The sequence below is a fragment of the Dermacentor variabilis genome, chromosome 3, assembly GCF_050947875.1.
Source record: "Dermacentor variabilis isolate Ectoservices chromosome 3, ASM5094787v1, whole genome shotgun sequence".
NCBI classification, from domain to species: Eukaryota; Metazoa; Arthropoda; class Arachnida; order Ixodida; family Ixodidae; genus Dermacentor; species Dermacentor variabilis.
The window spans coordinates 14,965,058-14,987,086 of record NC_134570.1 but is presented as its reverse complement, the minus strand read 5'-3'; the positions used below and the strand labels follow the sequence as shown (position 1 = coordinate 14,987,086).

General features: G+C 44.7%; 1 protein-coding gene across 1 annotated transcript; it reads right to left on the bottom strand.

The window, feature by feature from the left end:
- Window positions 1-292: 292 nt before the first annotated feature.
- On the bottom strand, window positions 293-20,614 carry LOC142573893 (uncharacterized). Its single transcript, XM_075683105.1, has 3 exons — window positions 19,586-20,614; window positions 14,256-18,461; window positions 293-7,057 (listed from the first exon to the last, which is right to left on the bottom strand). The coding sequence occupies exons 2-3, from the start codon at window positions 18,431-18,433 to the stop codon at window positions 5,896-5,898; spliced, it is 5,340 nt and encodes a 1,779-aa protein (XP_075539220.1). The 5' UTR covers window positions 18,434-18,461; window positions 19,586-20,614; the 3' UTR covers window positions 293-5,895.
- Window positions 20,615-22,029: the final 1,415 nt, after the last annotated feature.

The following is a 22,029-nucleotide window of genomic DNA, read 5'->3' as shown; positions in this document are numbered from 1 at the left end:
ATTTTGGACATACGTTGATATTCAGATAGAACGGATGTGGTGCTATAATTTCATCGTCTTCTCAATATAACTAGGTTTTCGGTTGTGATATGCACAGCTAAGGATGCGCTCAAATAAGATCAGCGCGTCCCATTTGTCCTTAGTATATTTTAGCACAACACTATCTACGGCACGCACGTTCACGAGCCTTTCGCATTTCCGCGCTCGTTCGATTTGCAGGAGGCTTTTCCTCAGCGCATCTGAAGTGCGCAGAAAAGCCACCTTAACAGGAGAAATGACACCATGGCCAAACTCGGAGAGAAAAATGCGTTTATTAAACATCAGAAAGCACTCTCCTTATTATCCAAACATCCTAAATGGCGAAGATGCATATTTCTTTTTCTTGGTGTACAGTGAAATGATGGAGTTTTTCCAATGCATGTTTAGAAATATGATAGGTGCAAAAGTTGCAAAAGTATATGTATGATAAAACTGAGAAATGTGAGACTTCTACTAAAGGCACGCAATACCATCAGTGAATGACAAGACATTAATACAAGGTATTTTATGCCATCAACAATTTCTTGTAACCAACCAAACCTGAGTAAGCAAGGGCAGTATCATTACACCATGCATCCAGTAAACGTACATGTCAAGAATCTTTCCATTAAAGTGTTACGAGTAGTCAATACGCAATTAGGTTAACATGTCACAAAATAAGTATAAATGTATACAAGAGTAACAATCTTTCCCAACCAATTGTAAAGTGATGGGCAATTTTTCAAATGCCAGGAAAGGCTTAATATGATGTAATCCACTGCACACAGGACAAACAGCCATAATGGATTACACATAGTTCTGACGTGTTACTTGAGAAAATTTTAGAGAAAATTTTAAGAAAAATAAATATGTTAAAAAATTGAATTCCGAGGTCTGACCCCGATTTGATTATGAGCCATGCCATAGTGGGAGGCTCCGTATTAATTTGGCCACCTGGGGTTCTTTAACGTGCACCCAATGCACAGTACACAGGTGTCTGCATTTTGCCCCAATCAAATTTGACCACTGTGGCCAGCATTTGATCCCATCATCTCAAGCTATACAATGCAATGCCCTAGCCACTAAGCAGCACTGGCTGGTAAAAATAATTATTTCGAGTGTGTGGAAAACATGGTATACTTCATACCCCTTAAAAGTGGTAAACGCTATGACTGATAAGACAGATAAGTGATAAGACAACATGACTACAATGTCAAGCATACGCACATAGGCTGACGGTCAGCCCATTACGTGCTGTGGCACGTTTGTTTTTGTTAAAACAATGCAATATTCTCAGCAGGCGCAAGGTTCACCTGACCCAAGAAACCATCAAGGCCAAAAGAAATGCACACTTTGGAGATATCTGTGTTGGTACTCTTTTGAATGCTTTTTCAGAGAATGAATTACCATTTCTTAGGCATGGCAGTTGATAGCGCTTCACTTTGGTGCAACTGTTTACTGCCATGACAGTTCACTTGTGGCGATAATAGCCTTCTGTGCATATTTCGCACGCTTTACCGAATAAGACTTGGTAGTAAACGCTATGTTTCCTTCCCTCTCTGGCTGTTTGTCCTGTGCTTTCTAAACTGCAGAGTGAATTATACCATACCAGCAACCTCAAATATGTACTTTCATAATAAGCATGATACTCTTGCAAAAACCTCATTGTGCAGCATGTAGGCAAGTCTGCTCTTTTACTTCTTCACACATCAGCCACCCAGGTTCTGTCTCTCATGGTTCACTGTCATTGCAGCACCAAATTTGGTTGCATTTGTAATGGTTTACAGCCAAGAAATGTTTTGCAAAAAGAAAGTAGTTACAAGCAGCCAATCATTGTCATCCCAACATGCATCCTGCCTCTCAATAGCAAGCTGTGCCAATCCTGCATGGATTGGCATAGTCTGCTTTGCATCCACTTTGCGACCACTTTGCACGTGGCTGGAAGAGGATGGGACTCCCAGATGATCAGCTCCAGCGACACTTTGCAATCAAGTCTGCACATTTGAACACAAGCTCAGTGGTGAGCTGAAAAGGGGACTTTGCCAAAAGCTTCTCTCCAAGTATTCGGGCCCGTTCATCATTCTCAAATGCTTGAGTAAAGTGACCTATGCCATCGCTAAAGTGACGGCTGATAACCGCCGTTCATGCAAGACGCAAGTTGTACACGTCGCACATTTGAAACCACACCATCGAGCTCTCCGACTCACTCGGTGAGCTTCGTCTGCCCCGGAGGAAAATGTAATGCTGCACCGGATGAGCGTGGAAGAGAAAGATGTGGTGCAAGGTTTTTGGAGTGATCGGCTGTTTTGGACCATCCCATGTCTTCTCTACCTTTTTCACTGTAAATAAATCCGTTATACATTCGTAACAATATTAAAGGGACCCTGAACCACCTCTTGGGCTTGGTTAAATAACATAGTCTGCGAGTAGCATATGCTGTTGTGAACATCTCAGCCAAGTTCTGCTGTCATAAACGGTCTGTGGAACTCACAAGCGGAGCGCGAAGTCACCTTTTTCTCAAACACTCTTGTTTCAAAAACCCGATGCTCTTCGCTCTTTTCTGTGTGCTCTATTTCATCAAAAAGCACACTCCAATACGCGGCGGCTATTGGTCGCTGCGCTCGGCTACACCGCGGCCGCCACGAGTCCAGCGGCTAAGCGTACTGCGGCTCTCTGAGGACAGCCGCGTTTGGCTTACGTTCAGCGCAGTATAGGCACCAAATTGGAAATTTGAATTGCGCACCTCGGTGACGTCTCTGCCGTAGCCTTCGCAGTGCAAGGCATTGCAGGAGGGAGGGGAGCACAGCTGAGGCCGTGTTTGATTGCCTATAACTCCGCTTCTGCTGAACGCATTCAAGTACTTTTTGTGGCAAAGTGGTTCTGAAATAGCCTATCTTCACTTCAAATGTCTTTCTCCACTTCTATAAAAAGTGGTTCAAAGCCCTTTGAATGTATCACATCGAATGACGTTTTTCTCTACACAACGGTCAGAAGTCTGCCTTTGCCAGATGCTCTAATTTGGCAAGCTTAAAACTATTTACAGCAACAGTTGTTACAGGTATTTTCCTGCCTGTGAATAATGCTGCAAAATGATGGTTATGATTGAAATGAGCCACAAGCTGAAAAAAAAAATCCCACACAAACTCGGTGTTCGATTTCGGGTCCACTGGATGCCAGCTGAACATGCTACCACAGTTATGCCGGCCATTTCAAATGTATCACACGAAACTACAGAGCAACTCGTACGAAGAACACGGGCAAAAAAGCCAGAGAAAGCATAGGATAAACTAATTGTCATGTTTAGTTGAAACATAGAAATAATGAGCCAAATGGAACTGAAAGTGGGCAAAAAGATAACTTGCCGCTGGTTGCAGCCAAACCCACATTTCCTGCAAGATGTGTGCAGGGCTTTACCAATTGAGTTACTGCAGTGGCCATCATCCCGGACACTTTCTAGGGTATTTGTGCTTGTGTACAAGATTAGACGTGCTAGCCAGCACTTCTGACGGCTATGGCAGCAGATGTGGAACATGCTTTTGTTGTAACTAACAAAAATTGAGCCCTTGAGATCCCCTTATTTTCCTCGCACATAGTATAACAGTATTCCTGGCACCAAGGCTGCACTTATAGGATGGCACATCTCATGCTGAGGTATCCCCACTACAGGTTGCTCCAGTCTTTAGACAAGACTGGTAGATGGCTACAGCTGTATCATGCCAGCTTTGCCATGCAGTGCCACACACCCAAGCCTTACAATGTGCCTGTTTGTACTATTTGTGTTTGCAAGGTAAATACCTTCAGCAGACACTGACAATGGCTCCTCCACACAAAGCACAGATTGCAGCAGAAGATGCAAAGTGCAAAACCCAGATTTAAAACTGCAGCGAGAACCTCCGAGTCATTAGACCACATAAACCATGAAAAGGAAAGCTTTCCTGGCATTGTGCAAGCCCCTCTAGTGTTCCAAATGCAGAACACATAAATCAATAAAAAGAAGTTATCAGTGCACTTTCCTTGTTTATCGTACAACTAACAAGAGAATGCAGCTTCCACCTGTCCTCAACCAGCCATGTGTTTCTAGCACTTCCAAATGACCAACCTCTCCTCATATTGGAGGCAAGTAAATGCAACAAAGCTGATGCAAGAGGACACACACACCACTGAGGCTTCAGTTTTCACCGTGAGTGAATTGAAGAGGAACTGGCACTGCTTTGACACTGCGTCAAGATAGTAAGTGTGAAACAGTTTCACGTACTTTTACTTATAAAACAGAGCACTCGAACGTTCTACAGCTACCTCATAGTGCCAAGTTAGACTAGCTTATTTTCTGTGTACTCCTCCCAGGAACATAAGCAATCAGAAAGGGGGCCATATATTCTTTTTTTCCATGATCATAAGCTTTGCATTTATAGACCAAAAATAAAGCACAAGGAAAATGAACTGCAAGCTCTCCTGCAAGGACCCAAGGTTCAACAAAAGAATGATTTGTGCATTATGCACACAGTGTACATGAACTTCACAAGTATGAGGAAGCTGCTTCACTGCCCTGCCAGTACAGTTCACAAGCCACAGGACATGTGATAACCTTGCTAACCTTGCTCTATTTACACAGGTAGGCCAGGCAAGGCCTATCATACAATTTAGACTTTTTTTAAACCACTAACACATCACATTTTAAAGGAGTATTGACATGAAATTCTCAGCTTGTCATATTTTTGCATTAAATATGGAGCTAAACTTCTTAAAACCCAGAAAGAATGCTAGTAAGCATCAGAGCACTCTAAATCATATACTATAATACTTATTTCTATGAATCACTTTAGGTTTTGGTACTCTAGGGATGGATGCATCACGATATGATATGTTGCCTCACTCCATGTTTGCAATCGCTACAATTCCCACACACAAGCGCAGTTACAAGAAATGCAGCACTCTTGCTTACATCTCCTTCAGTTATGACACCATGCCTAGCCTTACTGCTGAAGTGTGTGGTGCTTTCTACAACTTCAAGATATCTCAGTACCCTTTCAACGCCAGTAATGTTTCCTGTTGTTTGTGCTACTTCCAGTGCTTATACAGGGGAAAACATAGGGAAGGCGGTAGATGGAAATTTAAAACAACGAGCAAAACGAGTGCAAGGTAAAAGCGAGAGCCAACATTTCGACAAGTGGACTCGTCTTTTTCAAGGCGACGTATGCTTTCCACAGCACAGTACATATATAGGTATGGTTCTTCTAAAGGGGAGAAGGGGTGAGGCAGGTGGGCGAGGCAATGACCAAGTGCTTATGCAAGTTCGACAAAGGAATATCCAAGGTTTACCTGAAATGTTGCCTGTGCATTTGCTTCATTCGGCAGATCACCTAATAAGCAACTATGATGTGCAACACCTGTTATTATTGCCTGAAGTTTCAAGCAACTAACACTAAAACCACAAACAATTTGCACTAATTTCTATACTTAAGCAGAAAACAACATTGAGAAACTAAACATTCAACATAAATAAAAGTGCCTTCATCTACTGACATTTCTTGACAAAAAATGATTTTCCATTTTGTACGGAGGCCTCTATAGCACAAACTCTCATTTCCATAGATGCCCCATCAAGTCTACAGCACAGGCCTGCTGAAAGAGCCACCACTGGTTCAGCTGTTTTACAGTACTAATCTAACACACAAGGCACACATTGATCAGTTCATCAGCGTCTAAAATGTATTCCCGGCACAAGTGCTCCAACTCTAGATATCAGGTATTGTGTCGCAGTTGGGAGGTATTGCTCAAGCATGTGACAATCAGTGTATGGCCACACCAAACACAGCCGTAAATTATCAATCTTAAAAATGTACATAACAAAACATGAGCCACTTTCCTTTAACATCATTAATGCTGGCGCCGGGAAGCGGTCTTCAATACTCTGCCAGAAATTTTACGCTGCACCTTGTCTTTGGATGACGCATGCTCACTTCGTGGCCTCTTTTTGCCTGCACTACTCTTTCTGGTTGCACGAGCTGCCTTTTCAGTGGTGGTTTCTGAAAGCCCCTTTTCAGAAGGGCTCAAAGAATCCTCTTTCTTCTCCCCTTCATCCTCACCATCATCTTCATCAGGAAGACTGTTTAGCTCAGCCAGGGAAACCACACAGTTGGGATCTTCTCTCTCGAATTTCCCCTGCACAACAGAGCTCTCCACACCTTCAGTGCCTTGTGCACTGCCAATATCATTGAAGCACTTTTCACCTGTCTTTACCACAAGAACAGCTGTAGCACCGTGACCAACTTGTCCCCCACTACCAAGACTATGTCTTGCTACAGCCACTGAAGACATCTCTACATCAGCTACTGCATCGGTCCCATCCGTCTTCTCTTCCTTCTCTGATGGCTCATCTGTCTGGAGCTTGTGGGAAAGGCGGTGTTGCAACATCTTGACATACGAAAGAAAGATTTTGTGGCACACCGTGCATGAGAAAGTCATGAAATTCGGTGGAGACTGGTTGGCCCCACAAGGTTGATCCTTGACTGCAGCTGCCTGAGCTCCAATCAGTTCCACCTGCTTTGACTGGTTCCTAAGCATGTTGATGACTGAATTCTCAACTGGCTCTTTAAGGGACATGTTTGTAGCGGCAGGGCAATCTGCTCTCTCAATAGAATGCGAATCATCTGCGCCAGTTGTCCTTTGTCTAATCACGGCTTCATTGCCGTCTTCATTTCGCTTATTCTTCTTTTTCTTCAAAAGGCATGCTTCGCGAATGTGCTTTCGGTAGTTAGAGAGGTGGACAAACGGGTGAAGGCAATATGGGCAGGTGTGCTCCTGTGCATTGCGTTTGATCTCATGCTTATGGTGACCACTGCGCCCAGATATATATGATGGTTCTTCTCGTTTGGGTTTGCCACGTGCTACAGCCAGATTCTTACTTTCAAACTCTTTTGGTTGCACATTGTACAGTGGCTGATCTGCGGTACCACTACTAGCCGCTCCACTAGGAGCTGTTTGTTCCATGCTGGAAGCGTTGGGAAGGCGCTCAAGGGCAGTCGTGTGTGTTTCGTTAAGGAAAAGGATTCAAGCAAGAATTCGCACTGTGTATGCCTGTATTCCTCACAGATCTTGTGAGAAACTTCGCTTGAAAAAAGCTTTCCCTTCTACACGACAGCCCTAGATCGTTTATGGCCTTCTGTCCATCTAACTTCTTATGGTTTTCTTTCGAGCGGACCAGGTCAATAAAACTTCGCTCACGTGTGCAGTTCAGGTATTACTAGCATTAATGGTTCCTGCGATACCTAGTCCAAGCGCACATGGCCGACGAAGCCGACAGTTGGTAACGGGTTGAGAGTAGTTGGCGGCCAATTTAGTCAGCCAGAAAAGCGTTTACGTCCGTTTGTCCGCGCCTGGCTGCTGTCCTTGCTGCCTGAAGGTTGGCCACAGTAGCAGCGTAGAAGACTCAATGCCTTTGAGGTAAAGCTTGACGATGTAGCAGTTAGCCACAGGTCGGAGCGCGAGGCTGGGGCAGTCGTGTTTGTAACTGCTAAATATGAAGCCACGGTCGTTACCTCCTAAACTCACGATCACTTTCGGACAGTTCACAGAGCACGCACCGGGAATGCCAACGGTAGCGGTAGCACAGTTCAGTAAGCATAAACAAACAACACGCGATTAACTCCTTGTAAATGTGCAAATCGTTCGGCTTAATGTAAAAAAAAATATCTTTTTTTTTCATTATAAGTTAACTAAAATAATTATTCAAATTTTAAGTATCTTTCGCTACCCACGGCGGCAGGAGCGGTGGCTTAGCGAGCGAAACTGCGGACCATTTACAGCGCAGACAGCGGCTGTTTTAAACGTTGTTTGTTTGTTTGTTTACATGCATGAGAAATGTTTCATGCGTTTCTTTTTCGTGCATTGAGGAAGGAAATATTAGTTTCATGTTTGTGCGTATTTCATAAACTTCCTCATGTACGTAGATTCAGCTAACAAGTCCAAATGTTAAAACAAATAGGTGGTCTATGCTGCTGGTTCTTCCTAAAGTACAGTGAAAAAAACAACAAAAAAAGTCCATTAAGTAAAACCTCAGCGTACCATAAACATAACGGCCTGTTCTTACCTTAGGTGTAAAACGTGCAAAACGCCGTCGACATTGCGTATACATTAAAAGCTGCAAGTAATCATATGCTCACAAAATTAAATGTAGTTTTACATGTACTTAATATCGCTTATATGCTGGAATACTAATTCAGCCACAAGCAATGTGGTGGCAAGAGAGAAGAGTCAATAAATGTTAGATTGAATGGGTATCATACGAACACAGCCAAGAAACTTTCCAAGGAAGTTGGTGAGCATTTCAACCTGCCTGGTCACACTATAATTAACTTAAAAGTACTTTTTTCGCTCTCCGAGAGACATAAGATATTGAGTCGTATCTAATACACAGTTATAAAGTCAACACACTGCAACCAAAAGCATATATTTCCTAAGAAAGCTCTTAAGGATTTATACACATTACACTTATGGCAAGAATGTAAGTGGGAGCGATTAACTTTTGTAATTTTACATCTCGTCAGAAGAGAACTAAAAGGTACATCCCCCGCTTCACTTCTTTTTTTCAAATATTTTTTTCTGACACACCATTTCCTAAAGATTGTTTTAAACTGGTTTATCTGTATCTCCATTTGAATGTTACTGTGTCCCACTTGCACTCGCATTCCCCCCCCCCCCCCCCGCCCCGCTTTCTATTTTACATTAACGCGAAAGCCTGAGATGGCTCATTTATTTATTTAATTTATTTATTTATTTATTTATTTATTTATTTATTTACGTATACTGCAGCCCAATATAGGGCTATAGCAGGAGTGTACATTAAACATTGAAACACACACATACACAAAAAGATGAATGACCAAAAAGAAGCACTTTGCATGTTAGCAATGTGCTTACCAGTGGTGGCTGTAATATCATTTAGTGATACTGAACGAATGTTACCGGGTAGAGAATTCCAAAACTCTATTGTACATTTAAAAAAATCTGTACTTGAATGTGTTAGTACGAGCATAAATAGGTGTTCAAGGCCTGGGAGCTATGGGTACAACTTGCATTAGTCAATGTAGTTCACTAGTGTTGAGGATTGGTCGAGTTCGTATTGTATTCTAAAACTGGTACAGCGCAACATGGAAAGGAAGAAACAAACCAAGCCGGCCACATGCTTCCTTACTTTCCTCCATGTTCTTTCATCTGGCCAGCTCGGCTTGTTTCTTCCTTTCTATGTTGCGATGTACCAGTTTTAGTTAGTAAATGTGATAAAGTTGCAATCAGAAAGACCAAAGGTGGAGTTATTAATTGCATGTAAAAGTTTCAAGGCTTCAATGCAATAACACGAAAGTAATGGCTCAATGTTCAAAGATTGTTGAGCCTTTGTTGGTGAGAAGCTGCGGCTGTAATTTTGGCAAATGAAACGGATAGATTTTTGTTGAATGTTATTGAGCGAACTTATTTAACATTGTTTGTAGGGGAACCAAACGACAGATGCATATTCTAGGATAGGGCGAATTAACATTTTCTATAGCAGCAGCTTAGTATCGCAGGGGGTCTCAGCTGAAGTTGGTTCAAATAACCTAATTTTATTTTGAGCTTTCCAGTTTACATATTTGATGTGTTTAGACCAAGAAAGATGTTCTGTTAGAATGACACCAAAGTATCTATATTGAGACACTCTTTTAAGTTGAATGCCATCCAGAGAATAATGGAACGAGAGCTCTATCTATTCGCAAATGACATCATGATTGTTTTACTACAGTTGATGCTCATTTGCCACATTTTACACCAAGCGCAGAAAGACACAAGGGATTGGGCAAGATGGTGATGGTCATCAATGGATTTAATAGATTCATATAATACACAGTCATCTGCATAAAGTCAGATTTTAGTTGAGGTGCTACGAGGTAAGTCATTAATATATATTAGAAATAATAAAGGACCTAATAAAGATCCCTGAGGAACACCTGACGTTATATCAACAGGAGTTGATTCCACTTAGTTAAAAGAAACAAATTGTGAGCAACAATGAAGAACATTGGCTATCCAAGAAACAAGAGAGGGATTATTGAATATGGCGTTTAATTTTACCAGTAGTTTAGAATGAATCCCAGAGTCAAAAGCTTTACAAAAGTCAATGAAGAGTCAACGAGTTGAAAAATCCAATGTCTGGCATTATGGCACCAAAAGTCTGTATAGGAAGTCGAATCCTCGACCTTTGATGGAAGTCGAAGCCATGACCTGTTCTATTAATTAAGGAAAGTTAATTAGGACCTACAACCTTTGGTGTTGGTTAAGGTGAATTAGGCCATCAATTTCTTAATAAAGAAGCATAAGCTGAGGCGAAGAAGGGTCATCACGGCCTGTGGTGCTAATTATGACACAGTTAATTAAGAGAATTAATTAAGGCACTTGGATATATGGGCAAACCCACTTGGAGATATGGGCAAACCGGTCACATCTCCAAGTTGGATTCCAATTGACTTCGTGAAGGTCGAGAGTCAAACCTACTACACTGATGTTAAGGCAAAGTGAAATCAGGCACAGTTAATTAAGATAGAGTTAATTAAGGCAGTCAAATGCACGATCTCTTGCGGGAGAAAACAAGTGATAGGATGTAACAACGCATCCGAATAAAGATGTCAAGTAATGTAATGAATGTCTCAAGAGCGTGCAGGCTTTCGCTTTCATCCTATTTAGCGTATGTTAAAGTGGCTGTCTATTTTCTTCCTCACTTTTATTGCTAGGTTTTCAACCCTCCAAGGCCCGTCATTCCTTATGTCCAGTTATGTACAAAAACAAAGTGCACTGGGTTGATGGCACCCAAGTACATTTGGGCATTTCCTTTTTCTTTTCTCTCTTTTCACCCTATACTTGGAAGAGCCAGCAGCAAAGCCTCTCTTCCACATCACAACTAGCCCCCACCTCCTCTTTTTTTACCATTTCGACTTCCCTCATCCTAATACATTTGCACCCCCCAACTTTGCTCCCCCAGCGAGGAACACCAAGCTATATAAATGGTGTCAAGGAAAGTAGTTGTTGCCTTGACAATGAGTCCCTTTTTCGTAATGTTAGCTCCAAAGGCATCCCTTGTTCAACATCTGCAGATTTCTTCAAGTGTCCATCTTCTACTGTGCCTTCGTCCTGTTCGGATTACTGGTCTGTTATTTCTCCACCGCAACAGCCCAGCATGAATTCCACCCTGCTGCATCATATCTGCACAGGGTCATCCCAGCTCAAACCCTAGTTTGGCAGCATAAAAATCTGTTGTCAGCACTACCATGCATGTGTCCTGTGAGGCTAACAACATGAGATGCTGCTTATGAGTCCGGGGCTTTTTTTAACCCTTTCAGTGCCACTGATCTACCAGTACACTCTCCAGCTGGATGTGCACAGTTACACGAAGTTGGCAAGCTCTGAGGTAGTTTCACCATCTGTTGTATATTTCTAGAAGCATATTTTCTTTTCTCACTAGATTTGCTCAGTCTCGGTTTTTATTAGTGCGCTGCGGAATGCGCCCCTTCATGGGCATAGTTGTGTCACGCAGAGCGTGCATTTGCCGATCGAACAGGTGGCTCCCACACTTTGAGCACCACAACCATGGCGATTTTCCATTAAAATATTTGCACTATAGCGCAAGTCTTGCTTCTTACTGCCATCTGTCATATGTTTACAGCAGTTTTTTTTCCCTGACACGGCAACACTATCATGGAAGCATGCGTGTCAGAACGAAACTATATAGGAGATTAAAAACGGAGATAGGAATGTGAGGACTGTACTAAGATTGCATTTGCCATTATCTGTGCCATTTTTTCCCTTTCTGAATAATCGAAAATGAACCATAGTGTCCGTTTGATAATATCCAATAAAAGAAACCGGCACTGAAAGGGTTGGTGTACTGACATGCTACAATGGGTGACTATGTTTTTCAGTGGGGCCACTGTTTGTCCAGAACAGGCATGCTTCAGCTCTTGATTGTCTGTGGTACTTGGCTTACAAGTGATTAATGAAACTTTGCTTTGTCATGTTAGCGTTAATGAAGCACAGACTAATAGACAATGTTCTCTCTCATTCATTGTCCTTGCTTGCCTCATTCACTGGTCTCCGTGATGTTCATAAGCTGTAATACATCAAAATAAGGCTCATGTGAGGACCTTAGCTGGGACAACACAACCAGAAGGCCAGCTTGGATCAAGTACTTTAGATGGTGCAAAAGTGTATGAATAAGGTATTGCGGCAGGAGAAGTGACTGGCAAATCCTAGGAAGTGTATAAGGACCTTATGGTTGTTTCAGAGCTCTTTGGGTTAAGGAGAAGCCAGTTACACCAACAAGTAAAGGTTAATAATTGGACCATTGCATTATGAAAACTGCCCCAATAAGATATAACAAATAAGATCCAAATGGCTGAAGTGAGGATGACATGGACCTGCATCCTCTGCGGAAGGGGCACATGTCAGGAAAGGGGTGAAAGTATGAAATGAACACACATGCTGTTCACACCCACTTTCTGTGAGGTGCAAAGCAATTGTAAAAATTGCACTGTATACATGGGAATCCCACGAATCTCTGAATGAATGAATGAATGAATGCAGAAATAAAATCTAGGCACAAACACACACACACACATTTGCATGAAGAGAGCCTGTTTTACAGATTAACAGTCTATCGTATCTTAACTACCGCTTTTGCCAACAAAACAGAAGCATGGTACAAATGTTAAACTGAATTGAATGAGTGAACTTGCAGTGGAACATCGAGAGCACCAGTAAGAATATTTTGCATGTGTTCAGGAATAATTGAAATGTCACCCCCTTTTTTTCAGCAGACACAATGCAACTCGGCGAAAACATTTAAGCCCTGGATGATGCACAGGATGCCGCAGGACTACTGGCCCTACTACAGGCGAGTCTTGTGAAGGGATACTGGAGGTCACTGAGATCACTGTAAACACAGTGATGTCAGCACCAGTAAACCACTCCAGGAGATTGCAGCCATACCGCCACGCTGCATCGGCATCAGCCCATTGCATGTCAGTAGTTGCACCAGCCCCCATGGCTCCTGCCACAAGTGTGCAGGGCTAGGAGATTTACCAATTAGCTACCCAATCAATAAAGGAACGCCCTACTCTTGACCGAGTTATTACTCAAGGTACCAGTTGAATTCAGGAGAGCCAAGCAAAATGAGTCACATGTGCCCACTTAAAGTTCCATGTGCATTTGTATTTGCCTGCTTGTTTTCAGGTGGCTTTTTCTCATTGCACCTAAAGCATGCAGAAAAGCCATCTCAACAGGAGTTAAAAATATAGGTCAATGAAAAGGGCATAGAGACTACATATGCAGACTGGAAAATGTCGTTTATTATACGTCACAAAATATTTTCCCTTGATTTGCCAAACAACATCGGTATAGTAGCGAAGTATAAAACATTGATTCTTTCATAGCGTTTTTTTTTTACTTTTCATAATTACAATAAAATATTGGCTGACTTTTTCAAGGCACATTTGGGAGTACGACTGGTGCAAAAGCGTGTAATATTCGTCTGAAAAATATGAGAATTCTACTGAAAGATACGCAATATGGTCAGCTAATGGCAAGGCACAGATACAAGTTCTCTCAACTCGTGAACAGTGTTTGCTAAGTTGTCACATTTACGCTCTGTAAGTAATCAAACAACAATCTCTCGTACACAACAATAAAGCGCACAATTACACTATGAATCCAATAAATGTGTCAATTATCGTCCACACAGAAAGCTTATGAACACACTGTTTCACCATTAAATAAACATGTAATCATACATCAGGCTGCACAAAAAAAGGACACTTAAACATTTAACATAAATAAAAATGCTCCTATTTACAAGCACTTCTTGACATTAAATCATTTTTAGCTTGTAAACATAACAGCACAAACTAATGTATTCATAACTGCTCCATAAATCCTCTGAGATACATGTGACACACCACTGTTGAGCAGCCTTAAAATCATTTAGCACGCAAGGCACACGATCACCAAGTGTGTCAGCTTCTGAAAAGTCTTCTTGAGCACAAGTTTTCTCATTCTGAAAAACAGATCTTGTGTCAAACTTTGGGAGGTATTGCTCCGACATGTGATGAAAGGCTAATGGCTGCATCATATGCAGCCACGAATCACTGGTAAAAAAAAAAAAAAAGAAAGGAAAAGAACCTTGAGCACAATTTGGTTCCTTTCAACACCATTATTGCTTGTCCCGGGATGTAGTCTTAGATGCTCTGCCAGAGAGTCTGCGCATTCCGCGCCGCACCTTCTCCTTAGCAGATGGCCTGCTCCCATTCTCACTTGCTGGGCTCTTCTTGCCAGTACCAGTTTTCTTGGCTGTAACTGTTGGCTTGGTTTCAGTGTTCACTTCTGAAGGTGCCACTTCAACAGGGCAGGGAGATTCCTTGGTTTCCTCCCCTTCAGCTGCATCCTCACCATCATCTTCATCAGGAAGACTGTCCAGCTCAGCCAGAGAAACAGCATAGTTGTGCTCTTCTCTCTTCAGCTCCTCCTCAAGGGCATCGTTCTCAACACCTTCACCGCCTCGCACACCTACAAGAATTTCATCGAAGCGCTGATCTTCATCTGTTTTCACAACTGAAGTAGATGTAGAAGAATGAATGCGATCACTCCGTCGTACATTATCTAAACCCTGTCCTGCATCATCAGCTGAAGGCATTTCTACATCGTGGGAATCCGGTGCATCAGGAACATCTGCCTTCTCCTCCTTTACTGATGGCTCATCTGTCTGAAGCTTGTGAGAAAGGCGGTGCTGCAGCATCTTGACATATGAGAGGAAGATCTTGTGGCACACCGGGCATGAGAAAGTCATGAAGTTAGGCGAGGAATGATTGGCCCCACCGGGTTGATCCTTAACTGCAGCTGCCTGGGCCCCAATCAGTTCTACCTGCTTTGACTGGTTCCTAAGCAGATTGATGACTGAATTTTCAATGCGTCCCTTGAAGGACATGGTAATAGTAGAAGGACCATCGGCTCTGTCCACAAGAGAACGAGACTCATCTGAGCCAGCTGTCTTCGCGTTGAACACAGACTCATTGCCGTCTCCATTCTGCTTGGCCTTCTTCTTTAAAAGGCACACTTCACGGAGGTGCTTTCTGTAGTTAGAGAGGTAGGCAAATGAGTGAAGGCAGTAGGGGCAGGTGTGCTCCTGTGAGTGGGGTCTGATATCTGGCTTGTGGTCAACGTCGCATGCTTCAGAGGTGGCATCATCCAAACGTTCTTTTCCTCTAAGCCTGCGTGGTGGTGCAGCCAACACTTTATTTTCAGGTTCTTTTGTCTGCAGAGTGCTGGGTGGTGCATTTACAGGACAGCTGCTAGGAGACCAAGATGTCCCACTGGGGCAGCTGGGGGCTGCCCGCTCTATGGATGCATTAGCAAGAAGTTCAAGACCACTTGTATCTGCTTCTTCAGGAAAGGTCACTGAACTTAACAAGCCAGAACTGGCAGTTTCAGTGCTTTCCTTTTTCATGTCTGTGTCATCCTGCACAGGTTCTGTGCATGTTTGAATTTCACTTGAAGTGCTTTCCTTTCTAGAGATCTTCGCAGCCTTTCGTCGCTTTACAACCTTTTGTCCAGCCACTTTTTTGTTGGGACAAATATCTCTTAGGTGTTTTTTCAAGCTGGCCAGATATGTAAAGCTTCGCTTGCAGGTGCTGCATGTGTGAGAATTTACAAGAGTAGAAGAAGCACCACCAGTGGCATTACTGGCTGCAGCAGTCTTGCTTCTCAGCACTCTTCTACCCTCACCAAATATGGGAGATGGTGCCTGCTCAATGTCTGCAAACTCAAATTGATCACTTTCAGCTTTGACCTCTTCGCATGAGTCTTCTCGAAGCTGTGGCAAGACATCATCTTTAATAGATGATTCAGGTACACTGGAAGGCATGTCATTCGTCTTTTCCACGACTAGTGCAGCCTCATGTGTGTGGTTGCTGGTTGCACTGACAACTAATTCTTCAGGACTAGATTGTTGCATATTATCAGAGTCATGCACAACAGCTGTGTCCAACTGTACAGCACCTGTGTCCGATTCTTCCACTTTTTCAGTATCTGCTCCTGCACTTTCAACAGCAGTGCCAAGTACAATTGTTTCATGTTCACCTCCTGCATATTGTGAAACAGAAACATCATCATCTGTGTTTTCTGTGTGCCCTGTACTTTCATCTTGCTTAACCGCATCTTCTTGCTTTTCAACAGAAGATTTGTCATCTTCAGCAACCATGTCTGGGACATATTGGGCAGGAGTGTTTCCAGAATGCACCTTCAAATCCAGGGCCTGCTCATCATTCTGAGGTGAGCAGACCCCTGCCTTAGCACGTTTAGCCTCTGCAAAGGGACTCTCAGAAATGTGTGGCCTCTTCTTTCCTTTTGCTTGGACTTCTCTGCTAGTCATGCTAAGCTGCCTCACAGAGCATCCAAGGCGGCTATGCACACTGTAACCCCTAGTTAGCTGCTTCTGAAAGCCTGAGTTGGTACCACAGTCCAGGATGTGCTGGTGGAGGTCAACACGAGAAGTGAAGCTTGAGCTGCACTTGGTGCAGACAAGGTTCTCCTGTGCTAGCACTGGGTCAGCTCTCATTGTGGCTGTGTTGCTCTGGAGGAACCCAACAGGACTTGTGAATGTCCAGCACAATTCAGGGGGCACTTCGTTTTCTCCTTCTACTTCCACATGAGTACAAACAACATTTGGGTGATTGTTGATCTTATGTTCATCAATGGCCTTCCTCGAACTAAATTTTGATGCGCACACTGAGCATATAAAGGTCACAGGGATGTTGCGTCCTATCACATTCTCTCCAGCCTTCTGCGACCTAAAATTAGCAACGCCACTGCTTTTTTGAGGCCAGCTGTGGTCCTGCTGCGAACCTCCCAAGAAGATACTCTCTGTTTCTTCGCTGTTGTCTGAGCCATCATTAGACATTCCATGGTTGCTAGATGGAACACGGTTTGAGTAAATCTGCATCATTTGGGTGATATCAAAAGCAGCCGGAAAGTTATGAATGCTGTACTGAACAGTCGCCTTCTCACTCTTCTCTTCTGGAAAGGCACATGGGTCGTGCTTTATGTTGAGCTGTGTAGACTTCCCATCCAGGTGGTAGAGCAGGTTTTCAGAGATGCGATGAGCAATTGTCATGTAGAATTCTTCCTCAGACAGTTCCTTTACAGCTGGCTTCGCTGACCGAGATCGGACAGATATTGGCTCTTTCCGTGGCTGCAGAGAACGCGTCCGTTTCTCTTGCTGCACGGCTGCATGGGCAGATATCTTATGCTGGCGTAAACTTATAAATGTGGTGAACCTACGCTTACAGATGCTGCAGGGATACTTGTTTTCAGGCTCACTGCCTTTTACACGCTTTCGCCTGAAGACAGCATGTGCTTCCGGTGGCTTGCATCCTTTTGATCCCTCGATGGGAGCTCGATGTGTGGCCCTGTGTTTCTTTAACTGCCCTTCCTCTAGAAAAAACTTGGAACAGAACTCACATGGGTAGTAATGCTCAGGGTGGTGCTTCCTGAGATGCTTCTGAAGGTGCACACCATGGTCAAATGAAGCTGCACAAAATGAACAAGGAAAAGGCAAGTCCGAGCTCTCATGAATCTTTTCATGGCGCCGTCGGTTCGCTGGATTCGGGAAGCTCTTGTCGCAATGCTTGCAGAAAAACTGCTTCTCTCCTGAATGGACGGACTGGTGACGAACAAGGTTTTGACGGTGAGTGAATGTCATTTCACAGTGGCCACAACTGAAGCTTTTCTGGCCATTATCATCCACGTGGCTGCTCACATGTGCTTTTAATTCATCTCTTACATCAAAGAGAGCAGAACACAGGTGGCAACGATACAGCCCTAAAAACTTCGATTCAACCAAAGCTGTGCCCAGCAAGGAGTCGCTTTCTTCCCGCAATTGACGCACAAGATTAAGATTGATATTGCAGTTTGTGATGTCTGCTTCTGACAGGTACTTGTAGTTAACGTGCGTCCTGAGAAAGTGTCTCTTGAGGCTGAAAGCATGCTGGTAGGTTCCTGTGCAGACGTCACACTTGAACTGCTTCTTCCCTTGTCGGGCATTTACAGTCACAATATGGAAGCTCTGGACCTGGAACTGGAACTCACCATCGCGGATCTCATTCAGTGTCTCATGCCCATCATCAACGTCAGTGTTGTCATCGGTGTTGTCCTGGGAGACTTCACCCATTTCATCATCGTGCCTAGGAGATCCTTCGCTGCTGGGAGAGCCCGAGGACTGGTCAGTGGCTTCCTCACTCTCAGTGCTGTGGCCAGATCTACTGTCTTGCTGTGGATCGTCCACGTCTTCTTCCTCCTCGTGGTCCATCTTGATGGGCCCCTGTCGTCGTCTTACGGCTTCCATTCAGCTTCGCGCTTCATCACTCAACAGCCTGTAAAGAGAACAAAACAAGTTATCACTTTATGGAGCAGCGGATTTACATCGACAAACTCATTCCCGCTGTGAAACGCGAAATACGCGGTTCTAAAGCGGCTTTCGTAACGCTGTCCCTTGGCCGCGACGATTTGATTGTACTGACCCTGTTTCGAAAAAAAAAATAAAACGGTAGCTTGCAGAACACATCGCGCACAAGAGCCGAAGAATTTACAATTCCGAGCGCGGGCAAGCACCGACTACAGAATTCTGCAGATAATGACTCGCATCAAAACAGCACATAATGATAACATGGCCGCGCGGAGCAGGAAACCAACGCCGAAAGCTGCGGTGACCGTCGGAGAAAAAGCACGGTGCATTCAACATTCACGACACGTGCCTGCACGGACGCTAGCCCAGCTTCTTACACCGACGCAGAGCGGAGCAGCACACGAGGACAGCACTGAGCTTTGCAGACGCCTTCTCTTTTATCAGCAATTGAATCGCCGACAAGACCGCAGCAGTTCGCAAAATGGTTGCTAGACCAGCACGAGACGCTACAATAACATCACCTACGCGTTGTTCATATGTAGACCTACCAATTCCGACGTACTAAACGTGAAATCATTGACTTTCTGCACGACTCCAACGTACACGACCCGTAAATTACCCTACTTACGATAAGTCACGTAGGCATCGTCAAAGGCTGTCGTAGTATAGACGCGAGTGCACAGCTCGTGTGTGTTTGGACTAGCTGCCGTTACTTCAATTTTTAATGGAGCCGATTCAATTGCAGAAGTCATCTGCGCATTTTGAGGGAACAACATATGCGGGCCGTGTTAAGCAGCGCGAACGCGCTTATCCACCGACACGTTCTCGTTCCAAAATCGGCCATTATAGTGAGACGGGCAGTTTCCTTTAGAACCACCACCCGAGACCCGCTCTCAACTGGCGATTCCGCGCAACCTACACCTACAAGTTCCTTCACTTGGCAATCAGTAAAATTCGCTCTCCCCGAACTCGGACTTGCTGTCGATAACGTCAGCGGTGCACCAGCCACAAACAGACGTGCCACTTGTTGCAGAGGAAAAGCAGCAACGGTAAGTTGGGCTTCACGGCACCACATTTCGAATGATCACTCACCAAAGCAGTCGCGGGATTCGCTGAAAATCCCTCCGAGTATGCTGCACAACCGTCGTACCACATCCTCGTTGGTCTCACAGTGTTCGGGCGACACTTTTCGACGACGGAAGAGGTTATTTTGCACCAAACAACCCGTTTCCGAAGCGGGACAAGCCTGGACTCGCGGCGTTCCGACACATACGACGGGAGAAGCGAACTCTCGTCATCCAATGAGATGGCGCCGTCCACATGCCGGACCAGGTCCATTGGTGGCGCTCGGGGTAGGGGAGCTTGGGAGCTTGCTCCACTGCGCGGCCATCTCCTCCGTGCTAGGTGCAACTTCGCGGTGTGCGCGCGCTAGCTCCGCGCCAGCGGGCGAGTCGCCACCGCCTGAAACCGGGCTAAAAGGAAATCATTTCGTCCGCGAATAAAAGTCGATGCGCAGCCTAGATTCCGTAGCGGCGGCGTTGCCTCTCGCGCCTGGAGCGGCCATCGTGTCGTCGCTGTGTGTATCAGTGCGCATACGTATACGGTGCTGCCGTGTGCGCACTTCACGAACAGCTGTGACAGCTAAGGTGTCTGCCCCTGCGAACCAGCGACCGCTCATCGCCGCCCGTTACTGCGCGCTCCAAGCTGCTCCGACTCCCGCGGGGTCGAAACAGGTGCACTCGATCGGTCTGGTGGTGCGTGTTCTGAGGCAGGCGCCATGAATTCAGAATTGTGTCTTTGCGAGTGCACTGATGGAGAACCTCTGCCATTTTTTTCCTCGGCTATTTGGCCCGACCGAAGTAGACGGAGTCATTCGATCTTGGCCTTGCCAGAGGAAGAAGCACTTGCGTGACGTACTCGGCAAATGTCGCGGCGATCAATCGAATTTATAAGGCGTTCCATGTGCTTTTGCGACAGTATATACATTGCGCTTAATAGAATGAGCAGGGCCATTCTACTACCATATATTACATATGCTTTCAATAAGCATATGTTGGGACGTCGTGCGCGTACGTGTGCACCAATTAACGCCGCGCTCCTTTTTCTTCCGCCGGTGTTGATACGCTCTACCATTTGGTCCTATACGGTCTCGTATATTGCTTACTGTATAGTGCTATGGCGTAGTCAGAAATTTTTCTCACTGCGGGGGGGGGGGGGGGGGGAGGCACCGACTTCACTGGGAGGAAGGGGAGGCGAGGCGAGCGAAGTGCCCGGTGTGCCACCCCCTGGCTGCGCCACTGTTAATTGTTTACTATAACTGCATACATGTAGCGTCGTGTCATGACTCAACATATAAGTTAATCGAGGAAAGTGACACTATAACTTTCGCCACACAGGGGCGTATGTGATAGCAGAAATGAAGTTATATCTTTTAGAATAATTAAGTACTGCTAGTAGGAAAAATACAAACTCCAAAATAAATATTTTGTGTAGTGCACGTATACCACCCGTTCTGTAGAAGAAACAAAAGGATCGCTAATGCATATAATTATATGTATATACGCGTGTCCCGCACAGTACGTCATTGTATTTCGTGGTTTCCAACGGTTTTGCAATATGCGATAAGCCTCAAACAAAGAGCGTGCGTTATCTGCCGTACCTTCACCTACTCACCCTCCCTCCCCCCCCCCCCCCTCCCGATCGCGTTTCCTACCGTACACGTACGCTTCGAAATGAAGCAGCACATAATAGACATGGCTCCTTTCGCCCGTATTTTTCACGCTATGTTCTGAAGTGGGTTGTATATTCTGTACAGGTTTACGGCAGCAATAAGTGCACGGGGCAACCGCACACGGCTTAATGGTTCAATAAAGGCAGGTGAACATGCAGAGAGTATAACTGCAGGCGCATGCCCCGAAGGAAAATTGCTGCACATATATGCAGTAATCAAGCGAGCTGCATGGGAGGAATAATTTGACCTAATTGTGGACACACTCATGCTTCGCTTTTAAAAAATAATCATGAACATACGTTTTCGACCCTGCTGCAGAAACGACTTCGATATCGAATACTGCTCGACGCTCGATTGACTGTGGTCCGGACGCCTCACGGCTTTGGCGCTGCGCTGCTCAGCCCGAGGGCGCGGGATCAAACCCCGGCCGCATTTCGACGGGGTTCGAAATGCAAGGACGCCCATGTACCGTGCATTGGATGCGCATTAAATAACTCCAGGCAGTTCAAATTAATCCGGAGCCCCCCACTGCGGCTTGCCACATCATCATATCGTGGTTTCGGCGCGTATAACCGCGCAGAATTAAAGAATAAAGAAATCGTAGGACGAGTTGCTTGCGCTGTTGATCGCCCTTTGCCACCGTCACGGGGACTATCGTAGTGCGGACAGAAGTCACGATCTTTTCAGATTGTGACTCTCTATTTCCAAACGAGTATTTCGCGAAAGCGACGTGCACTTTCTGGTGTATTTGAATATATACATAAATAGTCGCGATGATGTTTCTTGCTGATATCTGCAGCGCACT

Coding starts and splice junctions, on each gene's coding strand:
- LOC142573893 (XM_075683105.1), bottom strand. CDS start 18,433: ATGGAAGCCGTAAGACGACGACAGGGGCCCATCAAGATGGACCACGAG. Junction 7,058..14,255: donor AAGACTACATCCCGGGACAA/GCAATAATGGTG, acceptor AATCCTTTTCCT/TAACGAAACACACACGACTG.